Source organism: Mastacembelus armatus, chromosome 4 (genome assembly GCF_900324485.2).
Source record: "Mastacembelus armatus chromosome 4, fMasArm1.2, whole genome shotgun sequence".
Lineage (NCBI taxonomy): Eukaryota > Metazoa > Chordata > Actinopteri > Synbranchiformes > Mastacembelidae > Mastacembelus > Mastacembelus armatus.
In genome coordinates, this window is record NC_046636.1 from 26345648 (window position 1) to 26365315 (window position 19668).

General features: G+C 40.5%; 2 protein-coding genes across 2 annotated transcripts; both read right to left on the reverse strand.

Annotated features, from left to right (window-relative positions):
• Nucleotides 1-282: 282 nt before the first annotated feature.
• On the reverse strand, nucleotides 283-9196 carry soat1 (sterol O-acyltransferase 1). Its single transcript, XM_026305551.2, has 16 exons — nucleotides 9020-9196; nucleotides 8738-8877; nucleotides 7567-7625; nucleotides 6740-6888; nucleotides 6553-6612; nucleotides 6362-6469; nucleotides 5915-6200; nucleotides 5703-5781; nucleotides 3853-3937; nucleotides 3683-3728; nucleotides 3452-3581; nucleotides 3236-3333; nucleotides 3051-3149; nucleotides 2699-2834; nucleotides 2328-2473; nucleotides 283-2150 (listed from the first exon to the last, which is right to left on the reverse strand). The coding sequence occupies exons 2-16, from the start codon at nucleotides 8874-8876 to the stop codon at nucleotides 2073-2075; spliced, it is 1698 nt and encodes a 565-aa protein (XP_026161336.1). The 5' UTR covers nucleotide 8877; nucleotides 9020-9196; the 3' UTR covers nucleotides 283-2072.
• A 1727-nt stretch (nucleotides 9197-10923) lies between these two features.
• On the reverse strand, nucleotides 10924-17233 carry LOC113129333 (collagen alpha-3(V) chain). Its single transcript, XM_026305267.1, has 25 exons — nucleotides 17185-17233; nucleotides 16956-17063; nucleotides 16722-16772; nucleotides 16246-16299; nucleotides 16062-16115; nucleotides 15895-15948; nucleotides 15671-15778; nucleotides 15432-15485; nucleotides 15153-15206; nucleotides 14915-14968; nucleotides 14777-14830; nucleotides 14598-14651; nucleotides 14449-14502; nucleotides 14314-14367; nucleotides 14076-14129; nucleotides 13938-13991; nucleotides 13812-13865; nucleotides 13711-13728; nucleotides 13484-13546; nucleotides 13292-13405; nucleotides 13011-13146; nucleotides 12815-12921; nucleotides 12386-12466; nucleotides 12113-12295; nucleotides 10924-11115 (listed from the first exon to the last, which is right to left on the reverse strand). The coding sequence occupies exons 2-25, from the start codon at nucleotides 17031-17033 to the stop codon at nucleotides 10963-10965; spliced, it is 1794 nt and encodes a 597-aa protein (XP_026161052.1). The 5' UTR covers nucleotides 17034-17063; nucleotides 17185-17233; the 3' UTR covers nucleotides 10924-10962.
• Nucleotides 17234-19668: the final 2435 nt, after the last annotated feature.

Consider the following 19668-nt stretch of genomic DNA (forward strand, 5'->3'; position numbering starts at 1 on the left):
TAGAGGTGTAATTGTTTTACAATATAAAGCTACAGAAATGAATTAAAGTTCTTTAGAAGAAAAATCTGTGTGTAGGACAATATGACATTTTTTATAATGGGAAAACCTGATTTTTAAAATTATACGTTTTATCCTTCTCTCGGTAGATCACACAGCTTAAAAAGTACTTATCTCAGCCATTCTGTCTATACCTCTGTAAATCGACTCTACATAAGAATTTTATTATAATTTAATTGGCACAATCTCTTATACAACATTTACTATAAATAACACATTTATAAAAGATACAGTTGAATGAGGTCAATTCTTAATAGACCCCATAATTTGTCTTTAAGCAACGTATCAGACATTTATCTGCATCCAAAAATAGATCACACTGATTCAGCAGACACAAAAGACTATTCAAGGCCAGAATAGATTTTATCACAAAGAGCACAAGTATGACAGCAAGCAGGAAAAGCTCAGCTCTCAGAAATCATAGGTTCAAATTTAAATTTAGTGCTATTCACATAATTCCGATATTTCCACTCTTATCTTTACACATTGAAGAGAATTAAAAAGATATTGGTTCTTGTGTTTGCTAATCTTATTCTTTGGGATCCTCTGTTGCCAAAATGAGCAGCGAAAAGGATCCAAACTAAAACCCATTAATACAGTGCCCCCTTGTGGTCACTTCGTTTTTAGAAGTGCTTAGTTTTTCATTGCAGGATTTGACTTAATGCATCTCATTATTTAAAAGTATAAATACAGTCTTCCTGCATTAAATATCAAGAGCTAGAAACTTTAACGGTGCAATGCTTGATTTAGCTATTTGTACTGTAAATACAAATGTGTAAACATATTATTTCAAAATCACAAAAGCACATTTAACAGTTAATGACTTAGGGCATGATTAGTTTGGCATGATCTGTAAATAATAGTAGCATGATTTAAATAACAAAATACTGTCCCATCTGACAAAGCAAGCCCTTAGTGCTAATCAAGAATCATTAATCTCTGAGGGTTGTAACATACTAGCAGCCAGCTGCAGCAGGTTAACATCGTAGTTATTTCCTTCCACTTTACAAAACTGATCTTGAACATAATAAACGTCATTTAGGTTCATAAGAAGCTTTCGCTGTGGCACAAAACACATGTTCAAACCAGCTTAACTGGATAAGGAAGAATACATTCAGCAGTCACAGCACATATTAACTATACACAGCATCTGTGTTATGTTCAACATTTGTTTTATGTTGGGTGTCATGACTGATGAGTGTCTGAATCCCCATCCTGTGGCTTGACAGCAGAGAAAAATATATGGCATTTGGGAAATAAAAGAATTGAGGTGTGTGTATATATATATATAATATTTGAATTATCATAGTTTCAGTTTCATAGTTTACTATGGATAATTTCAGACCGTTATTAAATGTCTCCTTCATTTTCCTAACTTCAAGGAGGTGACCACAATCTTCAAGTTACATCACAGACCCCACTACAGAGTCAAAGTTATATAAAACACCAAAAAGTAGTCATTTTTCAAAATAAATCTTGTTGGCAGTGAAAATATATTTTTTAAAGAAACATACTGCATGTGGTGTAGCACAAAATAGCAGTTGCAAACTTTGTTAAATATCAATTATTACTACATATATAAATATTGTTTGTATTATTTAATGTTTGTTTTCAGCTGCCGTCATTATTGCTGAGTTTATAGTTTCTATAGTAGTTTCACAGTTGATCAAGACAAAAGAAGTGGGAACACATCTGAAAAATAAATAGTACATACAAATTAGAGTTCACCTGTGGTTTTAAGTGAACTTGTAATTTTGTCATGGGGTTGCCTTTGAAAACATAAAATATGAATAAGGCATCAGTGTGACTTTGCTGTTAGAGTAAATGACATTTTGGCATTTGGACATCGCATCAGACCTCTTCCCTACATTCATACACAGTCTCAGTCACAACCTTAATGCAATAAATAAAAAAAAAAAACAAAACAAAGACAAAAGTTATTAAAGACACAGAAGCAGAAAGGCCGGTCAAGTTATTCAGATCAGCAGTTGCCCTTGGTTTAGTCCAAACACAGGTCAGAGGTTATCAGATTCTACCACCAGGCCTCTCTGACAGCTCCACGAGCGCGGCTTCAGTAACTCTAGGAAGGAAGGCTAAAAAAAAAAAAAAACAATAATAATAATAATAATTAAGCTCATATTATGTCTTCAAATTAAATTAAAAACAACTAACTTTTAGATGACTTCCACAGTGTCAACAGAGGAAAATACATAACACGTTTCAAAGACAGAATATCAACAAGTCGGACAAAGCAGTGCTGCAGGTATTACCTCTTTCAGGGGGCAGTAGCGCTGAGCATACCACTCATGGGAATATAAACAGATAATGACCCCCTGACCCAGGAAGAGGGACGTCCACATGATAATATTCCAGATGGGACCTTTCCTTTGGTCATGGAGGATGAAGTTAAACATCACTGTGAGACAATGAAGAGAGAAGACAAGGGTGGACGCATGATGAAAAGATAAATGTAAAGAAACACACAGATAAGAAGTCTGTGAGTGACAATTCCACATTTTTATTAGTTTTAAAGTAATGTATTATTATTATTCTTACTGACAGTTATTTTGGGTCTGCATGTGCATGAGACACCGTTAAAAAGAACTGAGGTGTGAGAATAGTAGTGGTCTTTTTTTCTTACTTCCGAAGCACATAAAAAGACAGAAGAGGACGGGATAGAAGAAACCAAAGCAGATGGCAAGGATGTACTCGTGAACTACAGCGGACACTGTAAATACAAACAGCATGGCTGCTGGTCTGAACCGCTTCTGAGACATCTGGAATGATAACAATGACAAGAAAAGTCAAAACATTAGTAGCATACAGGTTTAATCTGATCTGTGTGTTTTCACACTAGAACTAACTTGAAAAACGTATTTAACGTCATTTAAAAACAGCTACAGAAGTTGTAGGAGCTGTCAATAGAAAACAGCAAATTAAATAAATAGCTGTAAAAATGAACATCGTTGTTGTTGTTGTTGTTCTGGACTCACCCACAAGAAATCCCGGTACACGTAGTAGTACAGCCAGTCATGGACCACCACGTTCCAAGTGCGATAGTAATTGGCGAAAGAGGTTGAATTCCACCAGTCCTGTGGTTTGTAATTACAATTATATCGTGTCAAACTCTAATCAGTGAAGGTAAATTAAAATCCAACGCAATTAAAATAACTCTTACCTTGTAAAACATCCTATCAGCAAAGCGAAGCATCTCAGCAAATGCATTGTGCCAACAGTGGAGGAAGGCAAAGAACCCCAGGAAAAGAACCAGTACTCCTGCAAAGGAACAAAAGAAATTTTCTGATGAATGTGGCATTTAAAACCATTCAATACAACTATGATCTTCATTTAAAAAAAAAAAACCTTTTTGTTAGGGTCCACAAATTGATCTTACCTGGCAGGATGGAGTTAAAAACACAGAGGACCATGGCCTTCAGGTCAAAGAGCTGTAGACTGACGCTACGGAACTGAGGGATGCACAGCCGTACAAACACGTAATAGGCATAAAACAGACAGCCCAATACCTGCGTAATGGGAACAGTTAGGACTGTCAAAAAGAAAAAGAAAAAACATTTGCCTGCAATCTTAAATAGGTACAGCCCTAAAATATGAAAAATGTTGGTACCTGAAGGAACTTTGTGGCCACATAGCCCCATCTGATCACTGGGTTCCTGCAGAACAAAGGGTTGATTAGAAAGGAGTTCTTTATTTCTCTTCTTTGAGAGACCTTCATTCTGTGTTAAGATCTGAAGAGGATATCAAAAAAGCCAAAAGATGAAGAGACGGTCTGTTTACCTAGGGTACTTGTCTCTGTAGATGAGTGTGGGAGCAAACAGGAAGTAGAGATAGTGAGAAACTTGGGGAACCACAGGGCCAGGACCTATAGATGTCAGGACAGATTGCTTATAAATCAGAACACAATGCTTGGAGGAAGAGGAAACTAGATAAAGTGAAAATACAGTGGGTACGGAAAGTATTCAGACCCCTTTAAATTTTTCACTCTTTGTGTCATTGCAGCCATTTGCCAAAATCAAAAAAGTTCATTTTATTTCTCATTAATGTACACTCAGCACCCCATCTTGACAGGAAAAACAGAAATGTAGAAATTTTTGCAAATTTATTAAAAAATAAAAACTGAAATATCACATAGTCATAAGTATTCAGACCCTTTGCAGTGACACTCATATTTAACTCACATGCTGTCCATTTCTTCTGATCCTCCTTGAGATGGTTCTGCTCCTTCATTGGAGTCCAGCTGTGTTTAATTAAACTGATTGGACTTGATTAGGAAAGGCACACACCTGTCTATATAAGACTTTACAGCTCACAGTGCATGTCAGAGCAAATGAGAATCATGAGGTCGATGGAACTGCCCAAGGAGCTCAGAGACAGAATTGTGGCAAGGCACAGATCTGGCCAAGGTTACAAAAGAATTTCTGCAGCACTCAAGGTTCCTAAGAGCACAGTGGCCTCCATAATCCTCAAATGGAAAAAGTTTGGGACGACCAGAACTCTTCCTAGACCTGGCCGTCCAGCCAAACTGAGCAATCGTGGGAGAAGAGCCTTGGTGAGAGAGGTAAAGAAGAACCCAAAGATCACTGTGGCTGAGCTCCAGAGATGCAGTAGGGAGATGGGAGAAAGTTCCACAGAGTCAACTATCACTGCAGCCCTCCACCAGTCGGGGCTTTATGGCAGAGTGGCCCGACGGAAGCCTCTCCTCAGTGCAAGACACATGAAAGCCTGCATAGAGTTTGCCAAAAAACACATGAAGGACTCCCAGACTATGAGAAATAAGATTCTCTGGTCTGATGAGACCAAGATTGAACTTTTTGGCGTTAATTCTAAGCGGTATGTGTGGAGAAAACCAGGCACTGCTCATCACCTGCCCAATACAATCCCTACAGTGAAACATGGTGGTGGGAGCATCATGTTGTGGGGGTGTTTTTCAGCTGCAGGGACAGGACGACTGGTTGCAATTGAAGGAAAGATGAATGCGGCCAAGTACAGAGATATCCTGGAAGAAAACCTCTTCCAGAGTGCTCAGGACCTCAGACTGGGCCGAAGGTTCACCTTTCAACAGGACAATGACCCTAAGCACACAGCTAAAATAACAAAGGAGTGGCTTCGGAACAACTCTGTGACCGTTCTTGACTGGCCCAGCCAGAGCCCTGACCTACACCCAATTGAGCATCTCTGGAGAGACCTGAAAATGGCTGTCCACCAACGTTCACCATCCAACCTGACAGAACTGGAGAGGATCTGCAAGGAAGAATGGCAGAGGATCCCCAAATCCAGGTGTGATAAACCTGTTGCATCATTCCCAAGAAGACTCATGGCTGTACTAGCTCAAAAGGTGCTTCTACTCAATACTGAGCACAGGGTCTGAATACTTATGACCATGTGATATTTCAGTTTTTCTTTTTTAATAAATTTGCAAAAATTTCTACATTTCTGTTTTTTCTGTCAAGATGGGGTGCTGAGTGTACATTAATGAGAAATAAAATGAACTTTTTTGATTTTGACAAATGGCTGCAATGACACAAAGAGTGAAAAATTTAAAGGGGTCTGAATACTTTCCGTACCCACTGTATGTGCTGAAGATGCACACGCAGGAGGGAAAAAGAAAAAATTAAAAATAGACATACTGGTCTTGTCTTTAGACCACGCTAGAAATCTTGGCACATTCTCCCTGACAAAGGAGTGGGCTTTCATCATTAGACGCACCTGCAGTACAGAAATAATCAAAACTGAAAAAGCAGCAATTACAACTTTTATCACAGATCAGATTCAGGAAGGGAGGGTGAGTTTATAAAGCAGGACAATATGGCATAAAATGACATGCTGCTGATTAATCTACCTGCTCCATGATGACGACGGAGCACGACGCTGGCGGCAAACTGTTGGTGACCACCACATACGTAGGCAGGAATCCCAAACCCAGAGCTTGGTAGAGCAGGAACACAGAGCCAAACAAGACACTGTACAAGTTGGGGTGGGCAAAAGACCCAGACTGGGTGTGTGACCACAGGTGAAACAGGGTGTAGGGAACCACCAAGACAGACAGGAACATGCAAATCCATGTGCACACCACCAGGGGGAACTGTCCAAACGCATAGACCAGCAGGTCAAAGTCCAGCACCAGCCTGGACGTAAAGGAGAAAAAGGAAAAACAAGAGAATGGTCTGATCAGGACAGTTTTAAGTTAGCAAGTTCAAAAGTTAATATCAATTTAGGAAAGATATTTCACAAAAACAACTGTCCAAAAAAATAATGAAAAGCATAATTCACAGTACTCTTCTATTACCTGCCTTCATCAATGAAATCTACCACAAGTGTACTGAAGATGAAGAGAATGAGCAGGGCAATGAACATGTGGTAGATGGTCCTGATGTGATTCACCTCAAAAAGCTCACTGTGAAAAACAGTCAACAGGAAATTAGCCTCCATAAAGCTGCACTGAAATCAGTATAACCTTAACATCAAGTGTCAACTTACTCCAGGAGAGACCTGCGGCTGACGAACAGTTTTCCTTGGCCATGAGGAGGCCGAAAATGGCTAAAAGAAAACAGAGTGACAACAGTGACCAGACGTGTTTTTCTTTGTAGGAGCAATAGCATGTGCTGATCCACATTTGCTGTAATCCCACACATACATACATTTAAAGCATCATCAGTTACGATACCTGAGTTTGCTCCTCTCGTGGTCCGACAGCGGAGGTGAGAAGACAGCAGACACAGGCGCCGGCTCCAGCTTAGCTGACTCTTCGATAAGACTGTCCATGAAATCATTGACCTGACTGTCAAACCGGCGCATCAGGTCACTCTTCAAGTACTGAGCAACAGAAAAGGACAAAATCTGCAAACACTTGTGACAAGTGTGTGATATTTACACAGTTACACTGCTTTTAATTTGCTCATGGAAGAATAACGGTCGGACCAAGGCTCCTAATCAAGTGAACCAGCTTTTCATCAGCAGTTGCTCTGGATAATACACATCTTCACACACTTTGTGTGTAAGCCTCCATAACAGACAAAATACATTTATATTTCTGTTTACAGCATCTGTTTACAGTCAACACCAAGCTGCCCTTCTCTCAGGCCAACAGCATCCTAGCATTGTGATGACACTATAACTGTCATGTTCACACTGCAGCTGACATTCAGTAGGTAGGACTGACGACATATTGTCTGCACTGATGAACCTAATGACCTCGTGTGTGTGTGTGTGTGTGTGTGTGTGGGGCTCAATTGTCGACCAGGATGTCTGCAGATGGTTTTCTGTAAACAACAGTAAAGTCACTGTTCTAACGCTGCTAAACGTGTGATGAGCAAAGACAAAAACAAAAGTATCAATCTGAGCTAAATGACTGATTTACAGCAGGATGACAAAATAACATATCACCAACAGGAAACCCATGATCACTCCAAATGAAGATGTTTCTTCCTCTTTAGAGGGGAGCCAAGAAGGAAAACGGAACCTTTTCTTAACCTGAACTACTGACGTACTAACCTCTGCTTTCCTTTTCAGTTGTAACTTTTTGCTGATCAAATGTTCCACTTCAATTTTTCCTGAAATTGGAAAGAGAACACGTAAGCGTCAGTCATATGATGAAATAAAAGCATACAGATCTGCAGTCTTCCAATTTCAAAATAAAGTTCTGTGCTTCGGACACACCCCAATCAACCACAGAGCCGACCGAGTTACCTTGTCTCACAAGGACTTTGATTAGACAAATGTAAACACAGAGTCACACCATGTTATGTATTTTAATAAATGACCCTCAGATTCATGGGCCATTCAAAGACATGGTGCTCACAAGGAAATCACTGTGGTCTTATCCTACCCGCAGAACCCAAATCTGTTTCATTACCAAAACACTTTATTTTCAGACTGACATTTTCAGGATGGACAATGTACAGTACAAGTGTATTAGTTTGGAAAACAGAAGTGAAATGACATCGGTGTCAGATGCAACATGGCCCAAACGTGGACACACCTCTGACTGTGTAGAAAGTACAGTCTAGCGTATCACTAGCTAAGCACATTTGACTTCTTGTAATCAAGGTTACTATGGGTCATGGGACTTAACAGCTGTGACGACAGACACGTTTGTCCAGTTGGGGTGAGGCATCATGCAACAATAGCACTTCAGCAGAAAATCACATTTCAGTTACAGCAACTCCTTATTCTTCTCCTTCCCAAACCTCTTTCACTACAATCACACCAGCGTTTCACATTTTTCATGAGCGGCTCGTCACTTCTTCCTGTATGAATGTTGGATGGATCCCTGAGCAGTCAGGAGCCTCAGTCCTTCTCGTTCTCATGTTCTCACCACGGTTAACCACACCAACCGTACCACAGGTCACACAACATCACATGAAACGGCTGCAGCCAGTGAGTAACACAGTCATGGAGGTTTACTCAGTGAGTGATGTAGGTCAGGGTGGAGCCAACATGCAAGTTCATTGAAAATGTTACTGTAGTGCATGTGGTTCCCAATCCTGGTCCTCAGGGCCCCTTGTCCTGCTTGTTTTCCAGCTGTCCCCGCCGTACCCACAGCCGATTACCTGGATCAGGTGTCAATCAGAAGCAGGAAGCGCAGGGGTAGTTTGGGGTCTTGAGGACCAGGATTGAGAGGTCAGTGTCCTGTTCCTGTTGATGTGGGAGCTGAGATTTTTACCATTAGTGATAACGTGGTTGTCTCCATTTCCCTGGGGATGTCCTCCTGGACTACATTTCCCATCCAGGTCAGGGAAGGTGGGCATCTTAGGAGCGGGTCTGCAGCGGGACCGGAGGACGCCGTCTTCCGGACTCTCCATCCTGCAGAAACAGGTAATCTGTGTTAAGTACAACAGAAACAGTACCTAAGGTGATCTCGTCCCTCCACACATGTGGACTGACCGACAAAAGCAAAGGTCTCTAAACAACCAGGCAGCTAAAGCCTCAGCCCAGCGTCACTTACTGTCGATGTGTGCAGCTAGTTAGCGCTAGTCCAATTAGCCGACTTGTTGACGTCTGTCCTTCGCTCCGGACAGGTGGACTGAAACCTCGTCCGAGATCAAAAGGGGGACACGGAAAACCGCTGTCTGAAGACTTCGTGGATACTCAGTCGCTCTGAGCGTCTCTTCCTCCGACAAACTCAGTCTCTGTTCCTCGTCTGATCGCTGCAGCCCTGACGATGAGCCGGACAGTCGACGCTGATTGGTCGAGCTTCTCTCCTCCTTCTGACGTCATGGTGTTGACCCTCCAGCATGGTGGGTTAGGGGTTAGCAGTGTTGCCTCACATCAAGAAGGTTCCTGGTTTGAAACCCATCAGGGGCCTTTCTGTGTGGAGTCTGCATGTTCCCCCTGTGCTTGTGTGGGTTTTCTCCAGGTACTCTGGTTTCCTCCCACAGTCCAAAAACATGTATGTCAGGTTGATTGGTGACTCTAAATTGCCCATAGGAGTGAGTGTGAGTGTGTGAGGTTGTTTGTCTCTATGTGGCCCTGTGATGGACTGGGGACCTGTCCAGGGTGGACCCCTGCCTTTCACCCAGAGAGAGCTGGGATAGGCTCCAGCAGGTCCCTGGGACCCTGGTTAGGACTAAGGGGGTCTAGATGATGGATGGATCGTCACCCAGTCATCATTACTGTATTATTAATACATTTTTAAAAAGCTTCCTGTAAACTTAAGGAAATAAAAATAAACCTTCTGCACTTGTTGCTTGGAAAATTAAGTTAAATTCGAGTCAAATCTGAAATTAAACATTTTTGAGCAAATATGCAACATAAAGTCACCATGTATAGGAAATTAATTATTTAGTTATTTATTGTCCTGCACACTGACAAATTGACCTGCTGGAGCACTGAATACATCTCTGACACTTTGGTGCCATATGAACCAGCTCGGACTCTGAGACCATCAGGGACAGGCCTTCTGCTCAGGCCCAGAGTCAGGACTAAACAGGGAGAAGCAGCGTTTCAGTTTTATGCAGATAAAATCTTCCTGATGATGGTAGACAGGCCTCATCTCTGAAAATGTTAAAACCTCTCTCTTTAGCTCTGAATACGACAACTGAAAGTGTTTTATCTGCGCTCGTTCTCCTTTCATTTTATTTCAAGTTAATTTCTACTCTTTGTCGTCTTTATTTTAATTTTTCATGATGTACTTTTAACTTGTCTTTTATTTCTGTAAAGCACTTTTGTGGCGGCATTATTTCTCCTTTTGGTAGTTTTGTCTCTGTTTGTCTCGGTTGTTACATATCTCCTTGTGATCATTGCATTTTGTATCATGTTTTATCACTTTAAAAGAAGGAAGATATTCATACTCCGGCTGTGTTGTAATTTGACAAATTAAGCCACAGCCTATTTCCTTAAATAATGTGAAAAGTAAGGTAAAAAAAAAAAAAAATTAGCTGACATTGTGCTTTTGTAATATGTTCCTAATGTCCCCCCAAATTAAATAAAACTACATTATAACTAAAAATTACTATAAATCTAAATATTTTAGCTTTAACCATTATATTTCAGCACAGGCAGATTCAGTATGAAGTAAATAAAACAGATGCACATGGCTCAGTTTCATTCCACATGTTAGAAGTGATGATTTATTTAGGTAGTGCTGCACATCCCTATTACTGTGAGGATGTGAAACCGAATACTTGCGGAAACAAACACTTTAAATTAATTTTCATCATTTAATTCTACACAAACATTTAACAACAGTTTATAAAATGTTGTTTTCAATAAATATACAAAAAAAAAAAAAAAAAAACAGAACTGCACTGAGTGAAGATTTGTAGTGCTGCAACATGTAAATCACCCAGACATCAGATAGCCCTGCTTTATGTATGAAACAGATATTTACAGAATTTCATCACACACACACAAAAACGCACAAATAGAAACACAGAAAAAGCTTAAAGGTCACAAGAAACAGAGAGGTCCCAAAACAACAGTGACCTGAGGGATGAGAGGAGATAGTCCCTTCAACTCCACGCCCAGATCTCTGACAGGAAGTAACTCCATATCACCTCGGTGTATCTCTGTACTCCCCCGAACCTTCACAACCACCTCCACCTGTAAAATGATCAGACAAAGAGCAATGAGGAGAACATGTGTAGCTTGTATTGTTTTTTTACCTTAATCCAGCCACTGAACCTTTTTATGACAGACTAGGAAATGATTTTCAGAATCGGAATCAGAATCAGAATCAGAATGAGCTTTATTGCCAAGTGAGTGTGCACACACACACACACACACACACACACACACACACACACACACACACACACACACACACACACACACACAAGGAATTTGTTTAGGTACAGGGGGGGGTACTCCAGTGCAAACAGACATAAATACAAATGCTACAAGGGTCAAACAGTAAACATTAATGCTACAAAAAACTAAAAGAAAAATGCACAGATAACCTGAAAAACAGGATGAAAGGGGAACTAATTGGTGTGCAAAGAGCAAAAAGGTGCCAGTGTCATAGTGCAGGGGGTGGAAGGGAATGGTGGAGAGCTACGAGTTTAAGAGTTGGATGGCCTGAGGGAAGAAGCTTCCTTTGTGTCGGGCTGTCTTGATGTTTGGAGCTCTGAAGCGCCGGCCAGAGGGTAAGAGCTGGAAGAGGTGGTGGCTCGGGTGGGTGGGTGGGTTTTTGTGACCAAAAACATTTGCAAGCAATGTCAAATCTACTGATTCTTCTTCTTCTTATTATTATTATTATTTATATTATAAACACATTACATCGGTGATTTATTTGGGAACATTGGTGACAATGCAAGATATTCAGATAGTCTTTCACTCACACTATTATTCTTTCTTCTATTTCTTCTAACTAATGTGAACCCAAAAGCCTTGTGAGTCTCCTGCACACTCTTTCATTTTATACATCTGATACAAAAACACCAGTTTCGTCTACAGCACACAAACATTTTTGTCCTTCAGTTTCTTTCCTTGGGATGCCAACATTAAGATATTTGTTTTGGATTTCTACAGTTAAATGAAGCTGCTAAAGTGACAAAAACTGTGATTGATATAAAAATAAAAAAATATCTCTTTTTCTTACCTCACAGCCTTTTCTGGACACTGTGATAAAATGTGAATCAATTTCTTTCCCGGAGTCTCCCAGGAAATGGATAAACCTGTTGGAGTCGCTCGCTGTACAGCTGACAGTCATGTGCTGGGAAGATGTGTGGCTGTGTAATCGCAGAAACCTCAGCTGGACAACATCCATACCAGCGTACTCAAACTATTTCAGACAGAAAGCGTTCATTTTAAGTCTCACTGTTCTTATAATATTGATAATCAATCGATCGATCAACAAATGCGTTAGTCTTACTTTGTTTCCACCATGTTGCTGAATAAACCACTGGACAGACTGGCTTGATTTTTGCTTCTCTGGTTCCAGTCTAAATGTAATCTAAAAAGAGATTAAATACTGAATAGAGCATTATTACTATTTTCTAAGTTCATTAATTGCATCACTTTATTAGTGTAGGTAAAACTAAATACATCCTTTTTTTGTGTATTTTAATATTAAAAATCTTTGTATATGCTGCTTCTGAAAAATGAATTATAATTTCAAACATGATTCACAAGCAATCACGTCTGATCCACAACGTTATAGGGTCTACTCTATAACTATATCACAATGTAAAACCATAAGGTCACATCATGTTGTTGAAAATAAAAGCTCAAATGTTTTCTTTGTTCTTACGGTTAATAAAATACAGCTAATCTTAACCCTTGAAGATGAAAATTAGTGTACCTGTGACATTAAAGGGTTAATACAGGTTGTTCCTCCGGCTGTGAAGTTACAGAAAACCTTAACAGCATCACAGGGACAGCCCTGGTTGGGATCCATGTAGAAGTATCCTGAAAGATCATGGACATTAGGCAAAGAGTGTATCATCAGTCACAGATTGTCAGTGATGTGATGGTCATCAGCCCCTTCAGACTCTCACCGTCATTCAGGTGTGGGTGTATCAGTCCCAGCTCGTAGCAGGTGGTGGCGGGGTCCTCTTTGGTCCCCTGGGGCCAGCTGAAGGACTCCTCAGCTTCATCCCCTTGAAACCATCTCCTGGAGACCGCCCTGGGGTGCTACAGAGCAATCCATCATTCAGGCATTCAATCACACAACCACACATTCAACCAGTCAGCCAACTATCGATTACAATTGAATGTAAAACATAACCCTAAAGCAAACTGGGCACAATGTGTATGTGAGAAGAAGGTTTGTACCAACTTTTTGTTGTCCTGTTTGCTTTAGGAGGCTGATTGTTGGTCTGGACCTTTTCAGCTGAGATCTTGTTCTGGGCCTTGGCTCAGTAGTTCTTTGACCTGGTGCACCTGGTTTTCCCTGTAACAGAAATGACTTTGCTTTCAGAGCACTGTACAAAGTTTTGAGAACTCTTGTTATATGTGCAGAAGGTCTTACTGGAGGTCCACGTTTTCCCTTCACCCCCTTTGGTCCTCTGTGGCCTTGGAAACCTTTCATCCCCTGTAAAGGCCCAGACATAGTCAGGCTCTTTCTGCATCATGAATGCATCAGCATGTGCACCCGTGGTAATGATAGAGGCAACTATCCTGCAATGCTATCTCAACAAACACAGACTGAGAACTGCAAAGTCATACATTAACAGAAAGCAACGAACAGTCTCTCACCATTTTTCCATGCTGGCCCTGTAAAAAAAGACAATTGGAAAGTACCTGAGTGAAATATTACAGTAATCTCTTTTAAATAGCAGCATCTAAAAACAACATACAGCGTGCCCAAGGAAGCCTTTTCGCCCAGGTGGACCACGGTTGCCTGGATGTCCCTGTGAAATAAGACAGTTCATTGTTCAATGGCTACAGAACATGAAAACAATGCAAAGTACTATGGAACTTACCTGCTTCCCCTTTTCACCCGTTTGACCTTTCAGCCCCAGCAAACCTGGATTTCCCTAGAATTAAAAATAAAAATAGAATGAAAACAAAATCATGTTTAAGTATTTAAATTACATATATATAAAATAATATGAACCAACTTTTAGCCCTGGTGGCCCAACTGGTCCCAGTATCCCCATGTCACCTGGGAGACCCTGCATTAGAAAAAGAAGCAGGATTTACAAACTATTCCTTTAAAAGTTTTCTGATTGTTCTGAGTGGTTTCATGGAGTAAAAGCACTGAAGCTATAAAACACATGAATTAAACAAGTCAGTATATATACCTTGAATATTGTGAATGTATATGTTCAAGAAGCATGTGTCACTATATGTCTTTACCTTCATACCTCGACCACCAGGTTCACCCGTCTCTCCTCTCAGGCCTGGAATACCCTGTTTCAATGACACAAACACTCACATGAACATTAGTGAAACAAATTACTTTATATAATGTGGTTAAACAAACTTGAAAACCTTTGGCCCAGATGGTCCAGGAGGTCCACGTGTTCCTTTTGGCCCAGTTTTACCCTGAGATACAACATGAGATCAGTATGATGCATTTCCCCAGTGCAGTAAACTACATAAAACTGATATTTATATTATTGACAATAATGCTGCCTTACCTTAAACCCTTGTGTTCCAGTGTTTCCTCTGATCCCTGGAGGACCAGGCTTCCCCTAGAAGAAAATGATTGTATTTAATACCACAAAATGCATCTTGAAGTAAAACTAAACCAGATATTTATGAAGGGGAGAACATGGCACACAGGTTTATATTATTTGTTGTCTGTTTTTGAACTTACCCTCTCACCAGGCCTGCCAGGTGTTCCAGGAGCTCCTCTGAAACCATCGTCACCCTTTGCAGTGAGCAGGACCGAGGCTTTAATTAGTCTCATGTGTTGAACAAGAGAATAAACCAGAGGATGAACAGTTTTTCTTACCGGGTCGCCTTCATTACCCTGAACCCCTAGTAACCCGTCCAAACCGTTCAGGCCCTGAGAAAACAATCACAAAGCAGGGGAGCAACAATCATTAAAACATCCCTCCCTCTACATGATAACAGAATAAACTGCACATCATTTTCCTTTCAATAACTCAGATAATCAGTGATTTCACACAGCAGTAATAGATTTGGTAACATACTGAATGTGTGTATTTTATGTCAGAAGGGATACTTACAGGTTTTCCAGGTCTTCCAGCAGGTCCTGGTCTCGCCGGGGGGCCTTCAGCTCCCTACAAAACACGTTTATTTAGACCTTGAGAGAACTGAAGCAAACTTAGATAATTCAATCCTGTCTCGAATTTGGTTTTTCAGAAACCAGTGACAGAGATTGAGATAGCTTGTAGACAAAGTACTCTACAAAACTCTAGGCTGCCAACCAGCGGGAGCTCACTGACAGACACAAAGCATCAACTTTAGGATGAGGTTTTTAAATTTCACATTTAAATAAAACTTACAATATTCCCAGCGGCCCCTTTGGTCCCTTTCCTTCCAGGCTGGCCTCTTTTTCCCTTTATAAAGACAGAGATAGGAGCTAAACCTCACAATTCAGCTGCTCATTTACTCATATGCTGCCAGTTGAATGTGAACATGCTGGAAACCTAATCTGTCCAAAGGGACAAATGTATTTTTAAAACGAAGACGTACTTTTTTTGCTTTAGCTTTTTATTTGAGCTGAACTCTGCTTTGGCTTTACCTTTGGCCCCTGAACTCCTTTAGCTCCTGGAAGCCCAGGAAGACCAGCAGGTCCAGGTCGACCTTTAGCACCAGAAGACCCAATGAAACCCATCTTCCCCACCGTACCCTAAAGTAAAAATACAGCCACTATTTACAGATAACTCTGATTTCAAATTTACCAGCGTTCAATAAGGTTAAATGCTTCCAAGTCTTCACAGTACAAATAAATAAGTCGATAGTTACCAGTGTCCCTTGTGTCCCAGGTTTCCCTTGTGTGCCTTTTTGACCTCGTATGCCCTGGCAAAATACAACGGGTTATAAAATCAGTTTGCATCACGGTGGTTATGTCTTCACACACAATTAAATACACATGACCAGATCATTTGACCAGCACATTATGATGATCTTACCATGTCTCCTTTGATTCCAGGGAGACCAAGCTTGCCCTTCTCACCATGGCTGCCCTGAATTTCACAAACAGACAGCAGAGACAGAATTAAACACCAGTCAAATATAACTGGATAGATCACATCACAGAGCATTTCATTGTGAATGAATGAATGAATGAATGAATGAATGAATGGTACATTACACCTTTGGCCCAGGGATTCCAGTTTTGCCAACCGAACCTCTGATACCTGGCAACCCCTGAAAATTCACAGAAATGTATATTGTGTTTTTACCTTTAGTTTTTAAAAAGTTTATTGGTACAAAATTTGCCTGTTAAACGGCCTAATGAAGCCAATTAGCTCTTTGACCCTTCTACCCAGTTAAATTCTCCTTCCAGATAAAGTAGCAGCTTTGCACAGCAAACACAGACCTGCATGGCTTTATTTGACATTTAAGTGCACTCAGTTGGCAGCGTATGTTCAGTTTTATCCTGTTTTAAAGAGGTTTTCATTCAACCGCATGATCATTTGTCTTATGTAGCTTAAAATGATAAGAAAAGATAAACCTGAACATAAGTCAAGTGGACAACACATGGTATCATATAATATTTGGTGTGGAGGTTTTCTAAACGTGTATCTGGCAAATACATAAATCCCATATCAGGTCACATAAAAACATACTGGTGTTGATGGTCCAATTTCTCCAGCAGGGCCACTGCTACCAGGGGGCCCCTGAAATGAAAGGAAATAAATCTACAGTGTGTATTTCCAGATATGTAATATTCAAACAAGGCCAGACATTCATACGCATCTTATAATAACATTATAGAGCTCACATGTTTAGCCGGTGATGTTTTCATGATGTAAATACAGAATTTTTCTTTTACAATCCGTGAATCCAACTCTCTTACTAACAGTTTGTCCCTGGAAACCCTTCGGGCCTTTGACTCCTGCTGTCCCGGTGTTGCCGCCTGGTCCGAACCGTCCAGGCATGCCTGATGGACCTCTGACGCCTGGCTCACCCTGTCAAATAAGGGTTTTTTTGTCATCTTCACAAATTTTGCACTTGACATTAAAAACCACCATAAAGTCATTTAAAGTCCTCCATCATTGCTTTTGCCAGTTTTAAGGCTGCATGACTGACCTTAAGCCCTGGAACCCCCTGTTTTCCTCTGTCCCCTGATGCACCATTGTGTCCCTGCAAAAGATTGTGGACAGAAAAAAGGAGCAGAGAAAACACAATGTCCTCTTTTAGTCAACCAGCAGTAGGTCTTCACAGGGATATTTTAGGGATCAGATGAGACGTTTGGAATCTGCACTTTTCAGACAGAAAGAGACTCAAAGATCTAAACATGTACAATGAAACTGGTATTATAATCTTAATAACAATCATATAACTCTTAACTTACCTGTTTCCCTGGTGGCCCCTTTGTTCCCTGTGGTCCTTTATTGCCTCTGTCACCTTCAGTTCCCTTTGGGCCTTTCTGTCCAGGAGGTCCTGTGCTTCCCTTGTCACCCTGCAATGTAAGTAAAACAAACAATTTTATGTTTTATTGAAAGTAATTATGTTCGATCTACATGCAAGGTACGTGTGTAATTGTATGCTGCATCTTTCAGGTCTTCAGAGGATGTAATAAACTCAAATGTGCAATAGAATAATCTCGTTTTGATACTGATTATAAATGAAATGACGCATTAATATATATAAATAATATTAATAATTATATAAATTGACATTTACTCACAGATGTGCCTTTTTGTCCAACTGGCCCCTCGGGTCCTCTCATTCCAACTAGGCCCTAAAAACAAAATTACTGCATTTACACTAACACACAATCAAGATGAACACTGTTTTCGTACAGTCGAACAGGCTGACTACACACTTAAATGAACGAAAATATTCATACTAATTAAATATATGACCAACACAGTCTAATCAATCTACCTCCTCACCATCGAGACCAGCAACTCCCTTCTCCCCCATCGCCCCTGTTGACCCCTGCGGATAGAGACGAACAGAAATCCCTGAGTGATGAATCACTGAATCGATTAGTTCTGGAATTAATTCACAGCGAACTCTGTTTCTATGCTGCTGCTGTATACAACATAGGAACGGTCCATTTAAACAGAATAAATCAGCAGTAAAAACGTTCTACCTTATCTCCTTTGACACCAGCTGATCCACTTGGTCCTTGAGCTCCATCTCTACCCTGAGCAGGAGAAAATAAATACATATATATATATATACACACACAGCACAAAACTGATCTGTTTTACATACCTGCCCTACAACCTTCTCTTAAACTGCCCCAAAGGACCATCTGATGCTCAAACAATGCTGAATCATCTTGGTGGGTTTATTGCATCTTGAAATGTAAGGGCATTTATTTTGTTTATGTACCCATCATATACAAAAAAACTCTAAAATTAACTGTATTATCCAGACGTCTGTGTGTAAATTTCAGCAGACATCATTCATGCAGATGAATGATGTCGTAATGATCCACGACACAATATAAGTTCAAGGAATACAACATCAAAAACTGACACTGATCAGCAGAAACAAGCTTAGCAGCCTCTAATGTATTCTCTAAAACAGATTTTGAAATATGGTGAGTCATCTGCCTACATAAGCATGATGGTGAAATATCCCCCAAAATCCCAATGACATCTGGAAACCTCTGCCAAACTGTAAAGAATGAAACGTTCTGTTCACTTCAGACCAAACAGCAGTTGTCATGGGACTGCTGCTATCAGTCGGATATCAGTGCTGGAAATATTTTGCTTTATTCAAGGCCGATGTGACTTGTTGAACGAAAGTGTGACTAACAACAGGCTGTTTGGACCAGTTCTACGACATAGTGACTCAGGGTTTACTGGAACAGATGACTGTTACGTAGCCATCAGTGGCGTCTGCAGTATCTATGTGCTTTGCACAGAGAAAACAAGGCTCTAACAGGGGCCTCATGTGGAGTCAGCTGCTATTTTAAAGTGTCAAAGCAGTTAGGAACCACATCTTTACTATTTGTCCTCTATCCTGATATTAACAGTGATGTTAGTTAGCCTGACAGACAGGTGGTGACCATGAACACTCATTCTCTATTTTAAGTCCATGTATGAAAGCAGAAATTAGACAAAACAAAACTGACCATACATACTATTCAGGAACTGAAGAGTTTCCGTCACAACAAAATAAAGCATAAAAAAAAACACTTACTGGGAAACCTAAAACTCCGCGAGAGCCAATTGGACCTTGTGGACCTTGGTCACCAGGAAGTCCACGGGCCCCAACATCACCCCATGGTCCAATGTTACCCTGGACACCCTGAGGAAGAATAGTGTATTCAGAAAACAAACAAGATAAAAAGGTGTTTTTTGTGTGTTTTGACTGTCTGACAGGATTATTTACATAGTTAAACAATGTCTCCTTTGGTCTTACAGGCCCGTAAACAACGATTCACAACCAAAGTGAGTCCACATAAAGCAGTAAGATAAACTTGTAGAGGTCTAGACAGTGACATTACACACAGCTGAGTATCATCTGCATAGAAGAGGAATGAAATGTAACTGCAAAAAGGCTATAGTGGTGTTTGGAAGGAATGAAATCATCTTACAGGAGGTCCTCTGT